This window comes from Parambassis ranga, chromosome 20 (assembly GCF_900634625.1).
Source record: "Parambassis ranga chromosome 20, fParRan2.1, whole genome shotgun sequence".
NCBI classification, from domain to species: Eukaryota; Metazoa; Chordata; class Actinopteri; family Ambassidae; genus Parambassis; species Parambassis ranga.
Window position 1 is genome coordinate 15,078,570 of NC_041040.1, and position 18,535 is coordinate 15,097,104.

An 18,535-nucleotide genomic window follows, 5' to 3' on the forward strand; every position below is an offset into this window, starting at 1 on the left:
TGTGGGGTGAGTGGGGTCTCTGATGAAGAGTGGGGTCTCGATGATGTGTGACGATGAGGACGTGGGTCATGCTGCTCCTGTGGACAAGCAGGCTTTAGTGGGATTGTTGGTCATAACCCTCATAGATCATTCTCATTCAGTGTTGTCCAACTTATTGTTGAGAAGGCAGATTGCAGGGACATCATCTGTGATTCTAAAGTGCTTTGTCTAATAAAGTGACAGAGCAGCATATTTGTTGTTTATTATCCTCTGCCTGCTTCTTTTTTATTCATTAATTTATATAAACTAATCAGAAATATGAAATATTTAATGTAATATTTATTTGGTTGATAATATGTGTATACGGTGTGTTCTTACAGCATTTAAATAAAGAAATGTAAAAAAAGTGGGGGCTATGCTTGATTCATGGTGCTGTGTAATCTTCGCGCATGCGCAGCGGGTGCTGATTTAGCCGCTGTATTTCCTGCTTGCTGTTTCCAGTCGAAGCGATGGCAGAACTGAAAGCTTCCCTGCTTTATGGAGGTACGTCCACTCTTTAATACTCTGCACAGTCACCTTTAGGTTTCACACGCTGTCACAGCATCTGTTAAAACAGCCCTCTGATAGCTAGCTGCCGTGGAAAGTGTAGCACAGTTAGCTGGGACGACAGCTTTAGCCGGTGGTGATGCTTCAGTCATGAGGTCTCGGGCTGGAGGAAAACCGCCTCTCCATAAACATGTCTGATTTCATTGATTCTTCTGTCATTCACTGCAGTTGTAGCGGCTTTCCTCACTTCAGCGGTGCTAGCTTTTGTTGAAGATCTAGATGACACGTAAGTGATGCCCTCTGCATGTTTTCTCTGCTTCCATGATTCAGCTTCTTCCTGCTACTGTCTGTCTCACTAAAACATGAACCATGTACTGCAACTTCCGAGTATACCAACAGTGCCCGCTCCTTCCTCCTTGATTTCCTGCACTTTAGCTCTGTTCTAACAAGACGATATGATAAACTGTACCAGTATAAATAATCAAAGAGCCACGGGGCCACACAAACAGCTCATGATGCAGGGAGGCAGTCCTGATTTCTTCTCAGGTTTCAGTCTGCACAGTGCATTTTTAATTGTATGCCTGTTGTGGAATATGTCTCCTCTGTGTGTGTTTTTAAAAGAAAAAAGAAAATATGATGCTTGTGTTAGTCACAGACTGAATATCCAGACATTTCCTTGTACTTTAAAACTTGCATGAACAGTTTTTATTCTTATTTTAATTGGCATATTAATCAGTGATCTAGTATTATCAGATACATTATTAGATTACTGTAATTTACCTTTGTTTCTGTGTTCTTTCTGATAGATTTAAAGACACCAGGGTGAACGACATCTGGCTGGTCGATGTGAGTCTGAGTCTACACACACACATGCACACACACACAAATAAACTAATCTGGGTGTGTTTGAGCGATGGTTGACTTCACTCCACTGTCTGAATTCATCCCTTGCGGAAGTGGCAGCAGTCAGGGTGGGATGTAATAAGGGAGGGAGTGGGTTGTGTGTGCAGACTATCCCCGGTGTTTGTGATTAGTGAATGAGAAGTCATGCATGGCGGGCAAAGCCAGGGGGCTCGGGCTGCTTTGTATCACGGTTTTTGTGGCGGCTTGTAGAAGCTGATGTAGCTCAAGCAGCCAAAGTGCCAGTTTTGGGCTGCAAGAGTTTTACTTTATTTCTGATGCAGACACAGTTGTCAGGTTTTGGATGATTATTTTCCCCAGTGGAGTACATGATTCATATCTAATAGTAATTGTGAATGCTGTTATATGTGAGCGGTGGTGTCATTTACCAGTTCTGCATCATCACAGTGGTTTTAGCCTCTTTAAGCCTGCTGTTTTGGTTTTACAGCATATTAAATAATAGAATAATAACTATAATAGAATAATAGAATAATGACTACTAGACTAGTCATATTGAGGTAAATGGTGGCTTAAGAAAATGCTAAAGCCCCGAACTGGCCTCAAAAGAGACTTCATTTTTAGTTTCTGGTTGAGACGGTATATAACCATGGACCATCCATGACTTAGTCTGCATAAACTCCTTGTGAATCCCAGCGTGAGTGGAGTCAAAATGTGCAGGAAATGTCAGAAAGAGAGAGGTTGCCAGTTGCACACGTTTATATAATTAAAACACTTACTGTAAATAATGCACAAATCCGCCCCCGTACAGTTGTCCTTTAAAATGAAGGTGTCAGTGAAGACCAAAAGTGTGTTTTGTTCCAGTCTGTAAACATTTTACTGCTGTTGTAAAGCTAGATGTTTTAACATGGAGGTCTGGATTGACTAACTTTTGCAGCCTGCCCCCAGAGGCTGCTAAGGGAACTGTAGTTTTCAACACTTGTGTGTGGGTTTCATTTCTCAGCCCTAGATGTCGCTGCTTGGATGAAACGGGAGTGGATTTTCTATCCTGAAAGAGATCAAATTGCTAAAAGTACAAAGGATGCTCGCTGACATGGCCAGAACTCTGTATCAGAAGTCCACTGTCAGACTTTGTTGACTTTGTTTTCTAATGTGAGGTTGTGCAGAAGTGAGTGCAGCTGCACAGTGTATTTCTTGTTTTGTTGCTCAGTAGGAGAGAAGCTCTTTTCCTCTCTGGCATTCCCAAAATGCCCAAGACGTGTGTGTTTTATTTAAAACCCTTTTATCTGGTCTGGTTTTTAGCTGTAGTGCATTCAGAGTAAGTCAGTTATGATGGTGTCTGTTTGTTGTCTAAAACACTTTTACATTGTTTTTCACACACTTTCAGAATCTTACACAACGTTCACAACTAGGTGCAAGAAAAACTCCCAAGTACACAAAAAGACAATAAATTAATTACAGTAGATGCACACAACAATGCCATCCATGACCATGACATGTTAGGGTTAATCTGATCAGAATAAAGTGGAATAATCTGTCTTCTTGTGCCTTTTGTGTTTCAGTTCTATGCTCCCTGGTGTGGGTACTGTAAAAAACTAGAGCCAATATGGCACGACGTGGGAGTAGAGCTGAAGACTTCTGGGTCACCGGTCCGCGTGGGAAAGATGGATGCCACTGCTTACTCTGGTGAGTAGATCATGATGCAGTTCTTCCCACGAGGCCTATGTGTCCCTCATGTGATTATTATATGTGTTAGAGCCAAAGATTCACTCTAACTGAGAAGGTGTTAATGTTTCAGTTCAATAATAATAATAATTGTGTGTCCCAATAAGAAGATGACAACAGATACTTTTTAATCTCCTCAGGTTTAGGAATTAGGAGCCACCGTTGTGTACTTTCTTGCCTATGATGTTACAGTTTGTTGTGTTGGGTTTTGCAGGAATGGCGTCAGAGTTCGGTGTCCGCGGTTACCCCACGATCAAACTGTAAGTGTGACTCTAACGTTTTTGTGTGTCAACAAAATAAGTAGTAGTAATAAGCTGTCACCCCTCTGTATCCAAGTGTCTTTATGTTTGTTGTCATTATGTTGTGTTGTTTCCCTTCAGACTTTCTGCCATTAGATGCATAATTCACGAGGGAATAAGGTGTTGTTGCTTTTCCCTTAAGGCATTACTAAATGACAAACTGTTCACACACTTTAATCAGATGATAACATGTGATCTTAATTACGTGTTTCTTGGGGGTTCAATCAGATTTTCATTTACCTCTGGGTTACATTCACATGCATTTCAGACTCACTTTAGATCTTATAATCTGCTGAATTACAACTTTAGTTTCTGTTTTTTCCAGCTCCTTTTTAACTTTTTTTTTCATATAAAATTGATGAATTTCAGTAGACACCAGCTGCTTAACAGCAGAGCTCATGTTGACGAGAGGAAAAATGATTATCCGAGTTTCCTCCATGCTTCTGAAACTGAATCATTCATCTGCATGCTGCCATAATGGGCTCCCCATTTAGTTTCATCAAGCTCATTTGGGGAAACTGCCACAGGATCACGGCAGGGTTCATAACATTAAACCAAGCAAGTGATGAAACATCCATCGTGGTGCAGGAGAGATGCCTCCCCTGGTGACAGAAGGAGACTTGATTTAGAGTTCAGTTTCCCCCTGAGTTCATTAAGCCCTGTGGGCTGATGCAACCTTAGCAATCCTTAATGCATTCTGCTTGTTGGAGGAGCTTCACTCCAGCAGCTTCCTCGGCTTGAACTCAATTAGGTAAAGTCATTTGTTTTGTTATTCCACTGGAGGTGCGATGATTTAGATTAAGTTGACCTTTGTGGTAAAAGAGATGTATTTGGTAGTTGCCGTTTCATCAGGAGATTCTTTCATAGTTTCGTCATGCTTCAATGTCAGGAGGGGTCAGTGGAGACGGACAGACAGACATGAAGCAGTGTGGTTAGAGTTAGGAGATGAAGCACAGAAAAAGGCTCTGGGTGGTTCCAGTCCTGTGAGCTGTGTGCATAAACCTGAGGCAGCAGTGGCTGGATCACCAAAAGCGGGCAGACTGTCACACTTCAGTGTAGACAGCGTGAAACCATGGAGCCGTCCTGCATTGAACACTGTTTAATTGCTGCAGCTGAGCTGTGCATTGTTACTGACCACATGCATTACAGGCTGGCTCCACCAGGATGTAACCAAGTTCAGCATCAGGGACCTTTGGCATTGAGAGTGCCACTGACAGTCAGTACACAGTATGAAGGGTCTGCTCACAGTTTAAAATGGAGAAAAGCTCAATGTTTTCTTGGTTAAAGAACAAAAATCCCCCACAAAACTGGATATTCGTTTTGTTCTGTGTCCTGCAGTTTCACTTAATCCGTCATGGATGTTTGAAACAATTAGCAGAGCTGTGGAGATAAAAAGTTTGTATTGATCAATAAAAAAAAAACAAATCTTTAGAATTTCCCCAGACCAGGACACCACTAATGTTGACAACAAGTAACATTAAAATCTGTGACTTATATCATAAAAATCCATAGCACTGCATTGCACAGGGAACATATTAATATTTGATTTTAGGTTGAAAACTTTTTTTGCTTTTTTGTTTGCCAATATCTGAATGCAAACTACACTTTCACACACACCTTTTATTTTACACTCTAACGCAAGGGTGTCCAGTTGTTTTCATGGAGGGCCAGATTTGATCATGTGAAAGTGCCTGAGGGCCAACAGTCCCTGATGATATTATTTTAAACAATAAGAGATGCATATACTGTTATTGAATTAATAAATAACATTTAAGCATTCAGATGAACAGATCACAGCACACTAGTTATCTGAATTTACAACATAATGCTTGCCCCCTCAAGGCAACCAGGGAAGAATAACAGTCCCTATAGTATATGATTTAGGTCCTATTAAGACACATATATGGCCATAACATAGCATGTGTTTGATTGAGATTGAGAGGGGATTGAGAGAGGAGAGGCCCTATGAAGGTATGTCAGGTAACATTACCAATGCTACTTGACTACAGGGCCCCATTAACATATCAGGATGGATAAAATAGGAAAGACAGTATGAAATATCTCAGGTTGGATGACATAGTAGTGCATATGCTTGGGTCGGGCTCTCTGCGTCACCATAAACGCCCGTCCAAACCCATAGTGTGTGATGCACCAAGACAACACAGACGTGTCGGATGGGCTGTCAGTGGTCCGCTCAGTACATCATGTAAATGTTACACAAGGAGTTAAAAATAGGAATTGCCTGTTGAATTTTTCATGATTTATTCTGTTTGGCCATATAAAATCTGACCCCAGGCCTCGATCGGTTAGTTTTGTATTAGAATTATCAGCCTTTCACTCACTTTTTTTGTCTGTGTGTGTGTATGTGTCTCTTCAGGTTAAAGGGTGACCTCGCCTACAATTACAAGGGACCAAGGACAAAAGATGATATTGTAGAGTTTGCTAACAGGGTAGCAGGGTAAGTCCCAGACGTCAAACATTTAAAAACGCCAAGCTGAGTAGTAGTCCTCCTTTATTTCACACTAATGAAATCCAAGCCAGCTTATCAATGCCGGCCATATTTGTTTCATAGCTTCTGCCTCTGATGCCCCACTTTAAGCCACAGTATCAACTCAGCCTGACAGATTTTCTCCTCCTCGAGGGGAATTCACTGTCGATCCGTGACGGAGGGATTGATCAAAAGCTTGGCTTTAAACTGAGTCCAGGCCTGCAGGGTGTCCAATCCCCCACTGGGTGGCACCACCAGCACAGAAATCAAACATGCCTCTTTTTTCCACTGTGTGGGGTAAACGCTTATCAAAATGAACTCATCTCTGATTTTTTGCAGACCAGCCGTGCGGGCACTTCCCAGCAAGCAGATGTTTGAGCACATGATGAAACGACATGACGTGCTTTTTGTGTACGTCGGTGGGGATTCTCCACTTAAGGTAAGAGCCATTTGTGTTCCATCAATACTACTGTCTTTGTCCAAGATATGAAAGCGTGTGGATTCATGAAGTGGTACTGTTGGTACATGTTTTAATTAGTGATGTTGATAAAAAAACAACAATTTGCATAGAGATAAATCCCTCATTCCTCTCCAATCTGAAGCTTGTCATCACAAATCAGAGTTAATATCTGAAGTGTATTTAAGTTGAACTACTTCTGTTTAAGATCATCTTTTTTTTTTTTTTTACCTTAGAACACAGATTTTCATCTGTGAAGTCCAATAAAACAAAATCAAGGCCATCAGTGGTGCTTCTTGAAAAGCATATTTCTTATTTGCTATATTGTGCTGTGTGCCCCATCTTACTTACAGGTCATACAAAGATTCCACTCACTAGCCCTGTTTACAGATGATGAGTATGACTCATCTGGAAATGTATGTAACTTGAAATGTTGAAAGAAAATACACTACATTTTTTTTGTTAATACAGAACATTTGTCCTTATTTTATAGGACGGAATGTGTATTTTTGAGGTCTCACAAAGCTTTTGTGTGCAGGGTAGTTTTGAGGTAATGTGTCAAACACGAGTTACTTTTGTAATGATTAAAATTACTTTTATTTTCCCCAGAAATCATCTGAAAAAACCTTACACTCAATCTCAATTGCCCAGGAAGTTTAAAAAAAACCTGAATCACAAAATTCTTTTGTGTTTCAAGAATAAGCTGTGTAGTACGGTAAGTTCGGAGTTTGCATTGTGTACAGGCTGAGAGTCTCTCATTCTGTTGCAGGAGAGGTACAATGAAGTGGCCTCTGAGCTCATTGTGTACACGTACTTCTTCTCAGCCTCAGAGGAGGCTTTGCCAGAGGTAAGCTTTGAAAGTGAATGTGTTTTTTAACGGTCCTTTTAACAGTATTTTGTAATTAATATCTGTATATACAGTACACAAGTTTCACATTTCTGTTATCTCATGTTAGTGATACTTTGGTGCATCCAGATTAGAACAGAGTCCTCAGGTTTCTGCAGTGGCCTGCCGCCAGCAGCGTTGCCTCATTTAAGTTTCTAGGTTCACATACATACCTAAAGGGATTTATGTTACTTGGTTTAAAATAAAGTATTTTTGTGTTTTCAACAGTCAGTATCTTTGCCTGAGCTTCCTGCAGTTGTAGTCTTCAAGGATGGAGCCTACTTTACCTATGATGGTGAGTGTTTTAACTCCTCCAGTCCTGCTTGATGAGCTTATTAAATCGGTTTTAGCAGGCAGCAGGGTGCTGTGCTGTCCGCTGTTGCTTCCTTCCATCTCCCTCCTCCTCCCTGTTGTGTAACTGAAGCTGTGTTCCTCCAGTTTTTCTGTTCCCGCCACTGTTCTTTCATCTCTCTCCACCACACTTGAGTTATGGTGTGCCGGGCCCATCGTAAAGCACCCAGGGCGCTGCCCACTATTGTGTGTGTGGTTAGGCCAGTGATGTTGCAGTGGTTTGTCTCCACATAGCAGGCCGGGGTGGATAAACTGGCCTGAGTGGGCGTGAAAGACCACAGCTTGAGCCACTGCAGAGCTGGTACAGTATATACAGTCACACAGAGCCACTGAAGCAGCCACCAAAAGGCAAAAAATTACATTTGACATAAAAGGTTTAGATAAGCTACTTTTCTCCAGTTTAAAGCTTCTCACCGCAGCAGTGTGAGTTCACCACATTCCTCCATGATGCTGTGTATTCTGCTGCCATTTTGAGCCTCAGCTGGGAGGCGGAAGCGGTAGCGCCGGGCATCGAGACACAGCGATAACACAAACGGGCACCAGTAGTGACTGTTAGGCAGGTTAGGTGCACGGTTCACCACCCGGAGAACAAAATCCAGCTCTGCTGTGGACTGCAGTCTCACATCTGTCTGCTCCACCTGACTGTTACAAAAGGCGGGCTTCCTGCACCAGAACTGCAGCAGGAGAGGCTCACCACTGTAGACATTGATGACAAAAACTCCACACTCTGCCGAGTCCTCCAGGACACTGATACTGAGGATGTGGTGGATGTCGAGCATTGCCATGGTGACGGGGTGTTATGCCTGTCAAGGATGAGAGGGTCGCAGCTTGTTAATATAAGATGCCCTTCCTTTAATTTCCAGTCCACCTGTTGAGGGAAAACGCTGTTATTATTAAGCATTGTTGCTAAAAATATAGTTAATAAAACTTAAAGTACAAAAAAGCATCAAAAACCTGTGGTCGCCTGTGCCTGGTGTCCGTCCAGCTGTGCTGTGTTTGAACTGACTGGGTGTTAAGTCTCTTACATTTACTTTGCATGGAGTTCTGTCAGAAACTTTTTATCAAAGGTTTTATGGCTAAACTTTCGAGACACATTTGCATAGACTCTGAGCGACACTGTTTTACGGCCGCCTGTGACATGCAGACATTATACTGTATAACATATATTTTTTATGAGCTGTGTTGTTTATATCTGCAGGCTTTAGAGTCTGACAGTTCCCAGAATATGCTAACATATTTTATTATGTCCTCTCCCACTAGTATTGTTTTTGTGTGTATTTTTGAAAAGATGCAGATTCTAGAAATGCTTATTATAAATTCACAGCACACTGGTTCTCACTGTGTGTGTTTTTTTTTTTTTTTTTTTTTAAACAATGGGCCCCACTGAGTGGTGCCACGCTGTCCAAATACAACCTATCGCTTTGTGTGGAAACGATACTTGACATATTGCTGTTTGGCTTTGATTGCTTTAGTGCACATCACAAACAGTGGCGTCCCTTTTGAAGAGAAGCTGTTAAAATATGGTACAGCGAGGAAGCTCATACATATTTAATTACTGAAATCCTCAGTTTCATGCTGCTATACAGGTCTTCTGTTATTATGCTTGTAGTGGTTTTGATCACAATGTGTTGCAGTGAAAGATCCTGGTTGACACATTAAAGCTGTGAGAAATTCATTATAGTTTATATGTGTACACGATATTCTTTAGTAACAGCTTCACCTTGATTTTCAGTCCTTCATGTAGTAGTCCATGGCCTGCTTCCTGTATGGAAACTAGCTCAGGGCTTCTTTGCATATATCCAAAGGAGAGTCTGAATAGCAGTTTATGAACGTGATGACAAGATGAGGTCACACTTAAACAGGTGATGACACAATGATGGCATTGTGCTACAGCACATATGGGCGGTCGTTTGAATCAATAGCGAGGTCAGCATGAAGGACATGTCCATAAAAAACCTTTTTTTCAGAGTTGCTGTTTTGCCTTATGTGACAGCTGACAGACCAGATAGGGTAATCAAGGTGGGGTATTTACTGACAGGGGATACAATGTACAAATCATCAGCAAACTACATGTAACTCTTTACAAAAGCACGAGACAAGGGAGTCAGACAGTGATTTCTGTGTTTTATTCCTGAGCTGCCGAGGCTTTCAGAGACAATGAGGCAGCCACCCCGGTTTGCTTCCTGACTGAATCTGTCACTTGTCATTCCTGGTTTGTCAAGACTCTGGCTTCTGTCCCTTAACTTGTTTTATTGCTTCTTTGGAAGCAACCAGAGCCGTTCATCTCTAAAATTCTCCCTGGTCATTACGCTGAGTTTTCCGTCACAGTTAAAAATGTTGATCTTCTGGTTCTCTGCCACCTTCAGTGTCTCATCCATCCTCATTACCTTCCGTCCTCCTGCTCCCTCTCTCTTCCCTCTTCTTCTGTTTCTATTTGCATTGTCATGAAGGTCTTCTGTGCCATTAACCTTCATCCTTGAAATGTGAAATGTGCCTTCTTCTCCCTCTGCTCCAAACTCTTGACACTGGATCATCCTCACTTCACCCACTGTCTGCTTTTATTCCCCCTGCTGCCCCTCATCTTTCTCTCGTCTCCCACAGTGTGAACTCTGGGCTGACAGGCTCCTGTAGGGCAGTATGGAGATTGTAAAGCTGGCCCCCAGGAAGGGAGCTGGCTCTAATTTGTTTCAAGGTGAAGGAGGTTCAGTCGGTGTAGAGGTTCATCAGGATGTGCAAACCCAGCATGGGGCCTCCAGCTCTTTCTTTTTTTTTCTCTTTTGCTTCTGGGGGAGAAGGCAGACAGCTGCGGGCTGTCTATAAAGCCAGAACATCTGTGGAAAGAACTCTGTGGAATGTCTGTGAGATGACTGACTCAGCAGCCTTAACAAGAAGGCTCCTCTGCCTTGATCCAGCAGCAACAGCGAGGAATAGATTTCAGTACTACTGTACGCTATGACCTTGGGGTTTTTAAAAGCATGTTCCAGGTTTTAGGTTGTCATGTTCGGTATTATGCTCCCAGCTCCTTCGGGGCCCTGCAGCGTAAGAATCATGTTAAAAGTCATCAGTGTTCTTGTAATTACTGTAATGGTAGCGGAAAGGTCAGGATAACTTATTAACATGTCATAATGAGGTCCCAGCTACATTTGACATCAATTATGAGCATCCTGTAGCCTCTCTCAGCTGGAGAGAAAGCTGTTGTTTAAGCAGCCGTGCTCACTACACTCTGTTTATACCCTCGACACACTCATGCTTCCTCATGTTGCCTCCAGATGTTAAGAGTAGCAACTATGTGTGGCTCGCATTCAAGATGTAATCCTGTATTCTACTTTTTTATTTATTTCTTGGGAGTTTTGTCTTCTCCTGATGCATCTGTTGAATTATGTATTCAAGTCAAATGTAAAAAAAAAAAAAAGCAGAAAAAAACATATTTTTTGCATAACAGCTATGAAAAACAGTCTCTTTAGGAGTGTTAAAATCAGGTTTGTGCAATTTAATCTTTCAGATGCCTGAAGAAAATGTTCCGATATTAAATCTTAACAAACTTTTTTACTTACTGCATTGATTCCTTTGTCCCAACATAGCCTTTCTGACCACTTAAGCCATAGGCAGCCGACTGTCAAACCAGTTTCTTGTCATTGTTTTAGAGATGACCCGTCTTTGAATGCTCCTCTCGTTATTCCCCGAGGAGCACACAGGTGGTGAACACTGTGATCTTCCTACCATCCAGGCATCGATACACACCACTCTGCTTTGCTTTTAATATAGACAGGTTGTGCGCTGAATGTCGATAAGCTGCTCTGAAAGATTCTCCCTCTCTCTCTCTCGCTCTCTCTCTGTTGCAGAATACGAGGATGGTAGCTTGTCATCCTGGGTGAACAAGGAGCGCTTCCAAGGATACCTGCAGATTGATGGCTTTACGCTGTATGAGCTGGGAGAGACAGGTGGCGTATGCAATTGTCATTCATGATACAATTTCCCTTTTCTGTTTGTGCTGTAGTTGTGACACTTCCCATCATCCATGTAAACATACATACACATACAGAAGCAGTCTAATAATGTTCACCAAATTGATTGATCGGTGTTTATTTTTATTTAGCAGATGCATGTCACAAAAGACAGAAATACCTGGTAGCACCTGTTTTCAGGTCCAGGTTCAGGATGCTCAGATTGCTCACCTGGTTTAGCTCATCAGATCCTGGTGATGCTGGTCTCAAACCTGGATTTAATCATCTTGATATGACAGCTTGCAACCATGGTGACGGACTAGGACAATACCTTTTCACAGATAACAAATGAAGCCATTGTAGCAGGCTCACTCTTACACAGCAGGCATTCGGAGCTGTGCCTCCCTACCTAATGGCTCAAAGGTGCAAAAAAATCCTGGTGAAGTGCATTAAAGGTACAACACTCCTGCCTTGAACAGGTTGTGTGAAAGAGGTCTAGGGTGGTGATAAAGAAAAAAGTCTATATTACCATCCTAACAGAGCACAACACTCTGTTAGGACTATGAGAAGTGTAAGCAAGGAGATTCACACTTTAAAAGCAGCAAAAACAACAAACATTGCAGACAACTAAAAGTGTATAGAACAGCAGTGCTGCAAACCATGTTAAAACCAGAAAAAGAAGAATATTAAAACTCTAAAGCAGCTGAGCAGGCCTGCCACACAACCGTCAGACAGATTCTAAGTGAAGGACAAAAGATTAAGAATCAAATTCTAAAAGCAGAAAAGTTGTTGCAACTTCGTTTATTTATCTGAAGAGTTACTAACAGTTAAAAGTGAGCTCTGTGTTCTGATGTTTAACAGATGTTAAATTTTATAATCAAACGTGATAAACTCGACTGTCTCTTCCCTCCAGATTTAGCCTGTGTTGCTCCAGTTACTCAAATATACACACACTTTTCCTCGAAAAAGGAAATTTAAGCTGAAGACTGAAACACAAACTGGCTCTTAAACAGCAGGAAATTGATGCTCTGTGCAGAGAAATATGTGCTTTCTAATATTAGATACAGCATTTTCCTCCTTTATATGCATTTTTTTACTGCGATCAGTGACGCTCGGTGGTTCGGTGTTGCTTACTGTGTACAGCTAACTGATACCAGTCCTGCTGCTTAGCATCAACTCCTCTGCATATAAAATGCTCTCTATAGCGTCTTAATTGGATAAACACAGTGTGACAGAGTTCAGACTGATGTGTATCGGTGTGTGTCTGTGGCTGTGTAAGCATGTTTCACATTCCATGCAGCAGGGCTGGAGCAATAACATCGAAAAATTCACCATCCTACACTTCACACCATCAGAAGAAAGAAGTGATTTAGATTTAGAATTTAGAGGACAGAAACACAGACGGAGCTGTGGGTTAGTAGGTAATTAAATTAAAGTGCGAAAAGTTTTTGTAAACTCTGAAATATTGGATGGTTGGTTGTGAGGGGTGGGGAATGAATAAAATGTTTCATTTTGCCTCATATGATCGTGCGGCGGGGATAAACAGGAAGTGTGTGAGGGGAAAAAGAACAGGGAGATAAGGGAAGGTCCAGCTGGCCAGAAGTCAAACTGTGGCTGTGTGGACAAAAAACTGAAATACACACTGTGTTTTTCTTTAAATTTGACTTATACAGCTCAATGCAGATTATTAGCAGGATTTAGAACCTGAACTAATCAATGAACAGAATCAGCTGGATATTCAAAGTCTAAATTCCAGCAGCGTTTGTGTGCACACACTTCATAAGAGTAAGCGGGTCGTGTTTTTTAAGCTTTTACTAAAAAACATCCTTGAAGGCCTCAAGCTTTTTATTTTAAACCCTGGAACCAGCTCTTCTTCATTACAGTCCTCCAGTGGAATGAATGATAGACGCTTGGACAATATTTCAAAAGAATCTGAATCCTCTTAACCTGGAGTGACACAGTAATCAATTCAAAGTACTGAGGAGCCTGAGTCATCCTCTCAGTTTGGAGGATGGAGATGCAGGAAATAAAGCACACCAGTTTGATGGTGGTGTTTTTTTTTTTTCTTCTGAGGGTCAGAAATAACACCTATGAAAATCCATCGTTTTGAAGGGTAGCTGACAAACAAACGGTTAACATCTCCTAATGAGAGATTTCACTGAGAAGCACTCCACACAGATTCATACGACTTTCTGATATAATGAATGCTGGCGAGCAGCTATTGGGTTGTTGTGTTGTGTGAGGAAACCCTCATTGACACTTGATTAGTTTGTTTTTACCTCTGTAGTCCATCATAAAGATGCTTCTCTGACCTCTGCACACTTTTACATGGCAGATTTTAAAATGAATCATTAATGGGTGCACTCCCTAACCTTTGCAGCCACTTGCTTAGACAGTAAGATACTTTTTAATTAACATTTGTTCCTGATTTCTGTCAGTAATAAAATGAGAAGAATTTATAATTTAGTATAATTAGCATTTTGAATGCCATTAAAATAATAACACCTCAGTGCTGTGCTAAGGAAAGGCTGTAAAGAATTAATTCAAGCTACATGTTTTATAAATGAAGGCACTGTTTAAACCTAAAATTGTGACATTAGTTTGTTACACTGTAAAAAATGTTCATTGTTTATACAGAAAAAAGTAGTGTTATTCTGCTAATTCTGTTTGTCAATTATAACAGTTTTAAACTGTTAAGTTGGAGCATTATGTAAAATAGTGTACATGTTTATTGTACATTTTACGGAATTTTAGCTGCCAGCTACCATAAAATATGATTTAAAAAAAAAAATACATGTTTTTACAGCATAGCTAAAATCCCCCTGCTTCTTCTGACAGTATTCAGATGCAGCCATGCTTATTATTCCAGCACTGTAGTAAATAAAGCTACTACAGCAGTAGAGTCTCTGCACCTTGTCAAGACTCCACATAATTATGCACATTTTCACAGGTCGAAATCCACAGAAACGTTCCTGCTGGAATAAAAAAAAATGAAAAACCTCACTGATAAACCACAGACGTTTACAGAGTTCTGTGGGCTGTGATATGTTGAGGTGAATAGCAGAACCTTGAAGACATTTATAAAACATTCCCTCTGATGGCAGCCTGTCCACTATCTTTATATAACCTCAACCTTTGCTGAGTAATCGGTGACCAGCAGGGGGCAGACTGGCACTCTCATCTGCGCAGCAACAAGGGGTTTTATAGCCCCAAACCATACACGTCTGAATAACAGACCTTTTAAGTTGTGTAACTGCATTTTTAAGTAGTCCTATTTGTCATGTTGTGGGTTTGGGTTTTGAATGGCACTGAAATAGCTCTCGGAGCAGAAAGTGACCACTTGTTTCCTGTTCAGCCGAGCTGAAAGCTAACTTTATGTTTGACTGATGAATGAGTAAAGCGCTCCGTTCCCTTCTTTTTGCCTCCTGAGCCTCTTACCTGCCTGCTTTGTCCTCACACCATTTTGTTTGTGTGTGTGTGTGTTTGCTTAATCCACTTCAGGCAAACTGGTGGCCATCGCAGTCATAGATGAGAAGGACCCCACAGAGGAGAGCGGCAGGTACAAAAGAAATTATAAACGACTTCTCCCACACCCACCATAACATTAGTGCTCTCAAATACAGATAAGACTTGTTGCTTGTTATTGTTTGGATCTTCCCACAAATTGCAGCCGCTGGCTAAAAAAAGGTTTGACTCCAACTCATGTGGTTTTTCTCTCTCTTCTCATTTGATTTTAGATTAAAGGCCATGATTCAGAGGGTGGCGAAGGAATACAGAGAACATTTTAACAGGTGAGGCACGGATACATGATGAGGTCAAAGATTGAAATCCAATTTATACATTCATTCCAAGGCAGTGTTCTCACCAGGGAAATGCTGCCTGTCTATCCACAAGCAAGTTTATACCTTTGTCAGAGCACGTCTGTTTTTTTTTTGTGTGTGTTGAGGTGCAGTAGAAAGGTAATTATGCAAAATGTCAGCTTCCAAATATAGGTGTTCTTTTCAGCTGTCACTCAGAAACTCAACTCGGCTTGTATTAATGCATAATTTTCTGTTTTCCCCCGGCTCCAATTGAGCAATAACAACTGAAGGTGGGGTGTTTATGTTACGCACTGTGCTGTTCGACCTGTTCCTCTGCTGAGGAGAGGAGCCAGTGTAATGAGCCAAATAAGAATAGGATAAAAACAATAAAATAAATGTATGGTTTTTTTTTGTGAAGAAAAAAGCTGGTTGATGACAAAGATGATGCAAGAGCACAGACACTCAGTGCTCCACATAGACCTGCACACATGTGCAGCAGGATGATGTAGTGAGTGCAGCTGGTGGGTCCTCTTTCAGCTACAGGATCCAGGTTAAAGCAAACAGGCTCTGCTGATGTTGCTTATGAAAATGATCATTCTAAGGTCGCTTTTTGCTGTCTTCCAAGGGACATAAATGTGATCGTTATTCTGCAAACCCATCAATTTGTTGTGCCTGTATGGATTGGTCCCCGAGGTACCAGCTGGGATTGTGCTGGAAAACCAAAACACCTGCTGTATGATTCCTGGGAAACCAGATAGTAAACTCAGGGGGTTGCACCAACTGGAAGGCTATTCAAGGTCACATGATGTCAAGATCATGTTCTGTCCAAGTTTTTATGGACAAACGCCCAGAATGTGTGTGCATCTGTTGAGAGGTTGTGTCCATCCATTCTTTTTATTACACTTATTTGGGTCAGGTCACGGGGGCAAGTAGCCTAAGTAGGAAAACCCAGACCTCTGTCTCCCCAGCCACCTCCGCCAGTTCATCCAGGGGGACGCGGAGGCTTTCACAGACCTAATCCTACCCATCTCATGGTAATTCATCATTAAATAGTACAATGACACACAGATGGCGTCAAAATATTTTACTTACCGTAAATCTCCATTATCAGGCTAGAAGGGCAACAAATAATCCAGAACTTGGGAACAGCCTAAACATTGAAATCTGTTGCTTTCTGTGCAATTTGCTGTTTAAAAAAATATAAATGTCAGAGAAATGTTTCAGAGCCTACCACAGTGCGTGTTAGAGTGCTGACTTAAAAAAACTCTAGTAAGAGCTCCTACTTGTCCACAATGTGAGAGTATCTCCTTATCTCCCATCACCTCCTGTGGTGCAGCAGGAGACAGGAGTGAAAAAAAAATCCCATTTGCATTCATTATGTTCTTCTTAAGTTTCACACAGCACCCTGTCATCAGATATATTTCTTTTTGAATGAAGAGGTGTATCTCAAACCACCATGATCAAATTCTGTCTCTGCCTCTCCAGGCACTCCCATTAGGACTGATTGAATTACACAGATCCCTATCATCAATTATACTACTATCTGCCACACTACCCAGTTCTGTTTTTTGAAGACTTCTTCAGGTTTGAGATTCCCACTGAGATCAGAGCAGCCTGCAGTGTTCTGACACACCTAAACGGCGCTTGTAATTACAAGTCGCAGACTCAAACTGTTGCCCCCGGTGGTGGGTGGAGGCAGCACAGAGGGTCAGCAGTTCATAGGTGATGACTGACATCTGAATGAGCCGATGCTATTTGATGCTGTGAGAAATGTCAGTGTGTTCAGCTCACCCACTATGTGCAGCCTTTGAGGAAGAGTGTGTGTGTGTGTGTGGCAGGGAGTGGGGCACATGCCTACATTTGCACAAATTGCCCTTGTGGGGAAGTCTGATTTCGTCAGTTGGTGGGTGTGTGTGCATGGTTGAAATTCTGCACGCTCATTATTGTGTTTTTATGTGTCCCACTGCCGCACAAAAGACAAGAAGCCCAAAATAAGACTTAATTTCTGTCCCTAAAGGCACCATATTTAAAGGCATTTAGGACAACATTTATACAATCATATGACATACCTATATGTAGTGTGAAAATGCAGCATTTGTCTGGTCCATTGTTTTGTCTTATGGCCTGCAATGTCACTATTCTGGTCTTTTTCACAATACACTTCATAAAACTACTGTACTCTGTGAAAGTAGTGTAAAGCACGGACCATGGGCTGTACATAAATCCTACAATACATCATCCATATAGTGTGTGAAGAGCAGTATTGGAGCTCACTGTGGGGGTTCCAGTGTGACGCCTTAGGCAGACAGTTGGTGACTTATGACTGTAGCTACCTGTCCCTTTATAGCAGCCATGTTTACTATTATTATTATTTAACATTAAAGTATTGAAGGTTGCTGCTTTGGATGTGAAGTGATTTTAACGTCAGGAGATGCCAAACTAAAGGGAGAGTGGAAATTAAGCTCACATTACTCAGGAGCTCCAACCAAATGACTGTGGTAGAATTGTGTACATGTGTAATATGTATTATTACACTCTATTGTGACTCCTTCGTTAGTAGATGTTGCTATCACGACCTAATTTCTCTTAATTTTTATGGATTATGAATGAATTCGTAATCTCAATCCTAATGTAGGTCTGCGCACATAGAACCATTGAATTGATATCTTAAAGCTTGGTATAATGAAACCCATCTTATACTGCTGCTCAGAATGAAAACTTTAGCTAAAGGTGAAAATACGCCTACTTTCTTTAGAATATTAATTTTGTTGGCTTTAGAAAAACTTTCTCCTTGAGAACTCTTTGGCATAAAGTCAATAAATATCTACCTACAGTATGTGTGTATATATATATATATATATATATATATATATATATAATAACTCAAACCACCATGATATATATATAATATATATATAAAACTAGGTCACATAAACTTTTCCAGAGAGAATGTTTAAGTGTGGCTAGTTTCTCTGTAAGTTACTCGCTCATTTTTTTTGGCTGGGCTGCTCAAAGGCGCGGCCAAGACATGTCAGCAGTATATGGTGAACAGGCCTGTAAATATTTAACTCATCGAGTGGGCAAAGTATGAATAATAAAATCCGAATTGGAATGGAATTTAATTTCCCCATCGCATTTCGTGTGCTTCTGCTTTTCCATCTGAGATAATTTTCCGATCCATGTCTCAGTGCTGCAGTATTCT

The 18,535-nt window shown here is 41.2% G+C and overlaps 1 protein-coding gene across 1 annotated transcript in view; it reads left to right on the top strand.

Moving 5' to 3' along the window:
• The first annotated feature begins 437 nt into the window (after positions 1-437).
• The window catches only part of tmx3b (thioredoxin related transmembrane protein 3b), a 31,820-nt gene continuing 13,722 nt past the window's right edge, over positions 438-18,535 (top strand). The window contains exons 1-12 of the mRNA XM_028433098.1: positions 438-522; positions 754-811; positions 1,332-1,371; positions 2,946-3,069; positions 3,323-3,368; positions 5,785-5,865; positions 6,235-6,334; positions 7,122-7,199; positions 7,467-7,533; positions 11,432-11,530; positions 15,035-15,092; positions 15,271-15,324. Coding sequence (XP_028288899.1) covers positions 489-522; positions 754-811; positions 1,332-1,371; positions 2,946-3,069; positions 3,323-3,368; positions 5,785-5,865; positions 6,235-6,334; positions 7,122-7,199; positions 7,467-7,533; positions 11,432-11,530; positions 15,035-15,092; positions 15,271-15,324 — 839 coding nt within the window. The 5' untranslated portion in view covers positions 438-488. The remainder of the gene's footprint in view (positions 523-753; positions 812-1,331; positions 1,372-2,945; positions 3,070-3,322; positions 3,369-5,784; positions 5,866-6,234; positions 6,335-7,121; positions 7,200-7,466; positions 7,534-11,431; positions 11,531-15,034; positions 15,093-15,270; positions 15,325-18,535) is intronic.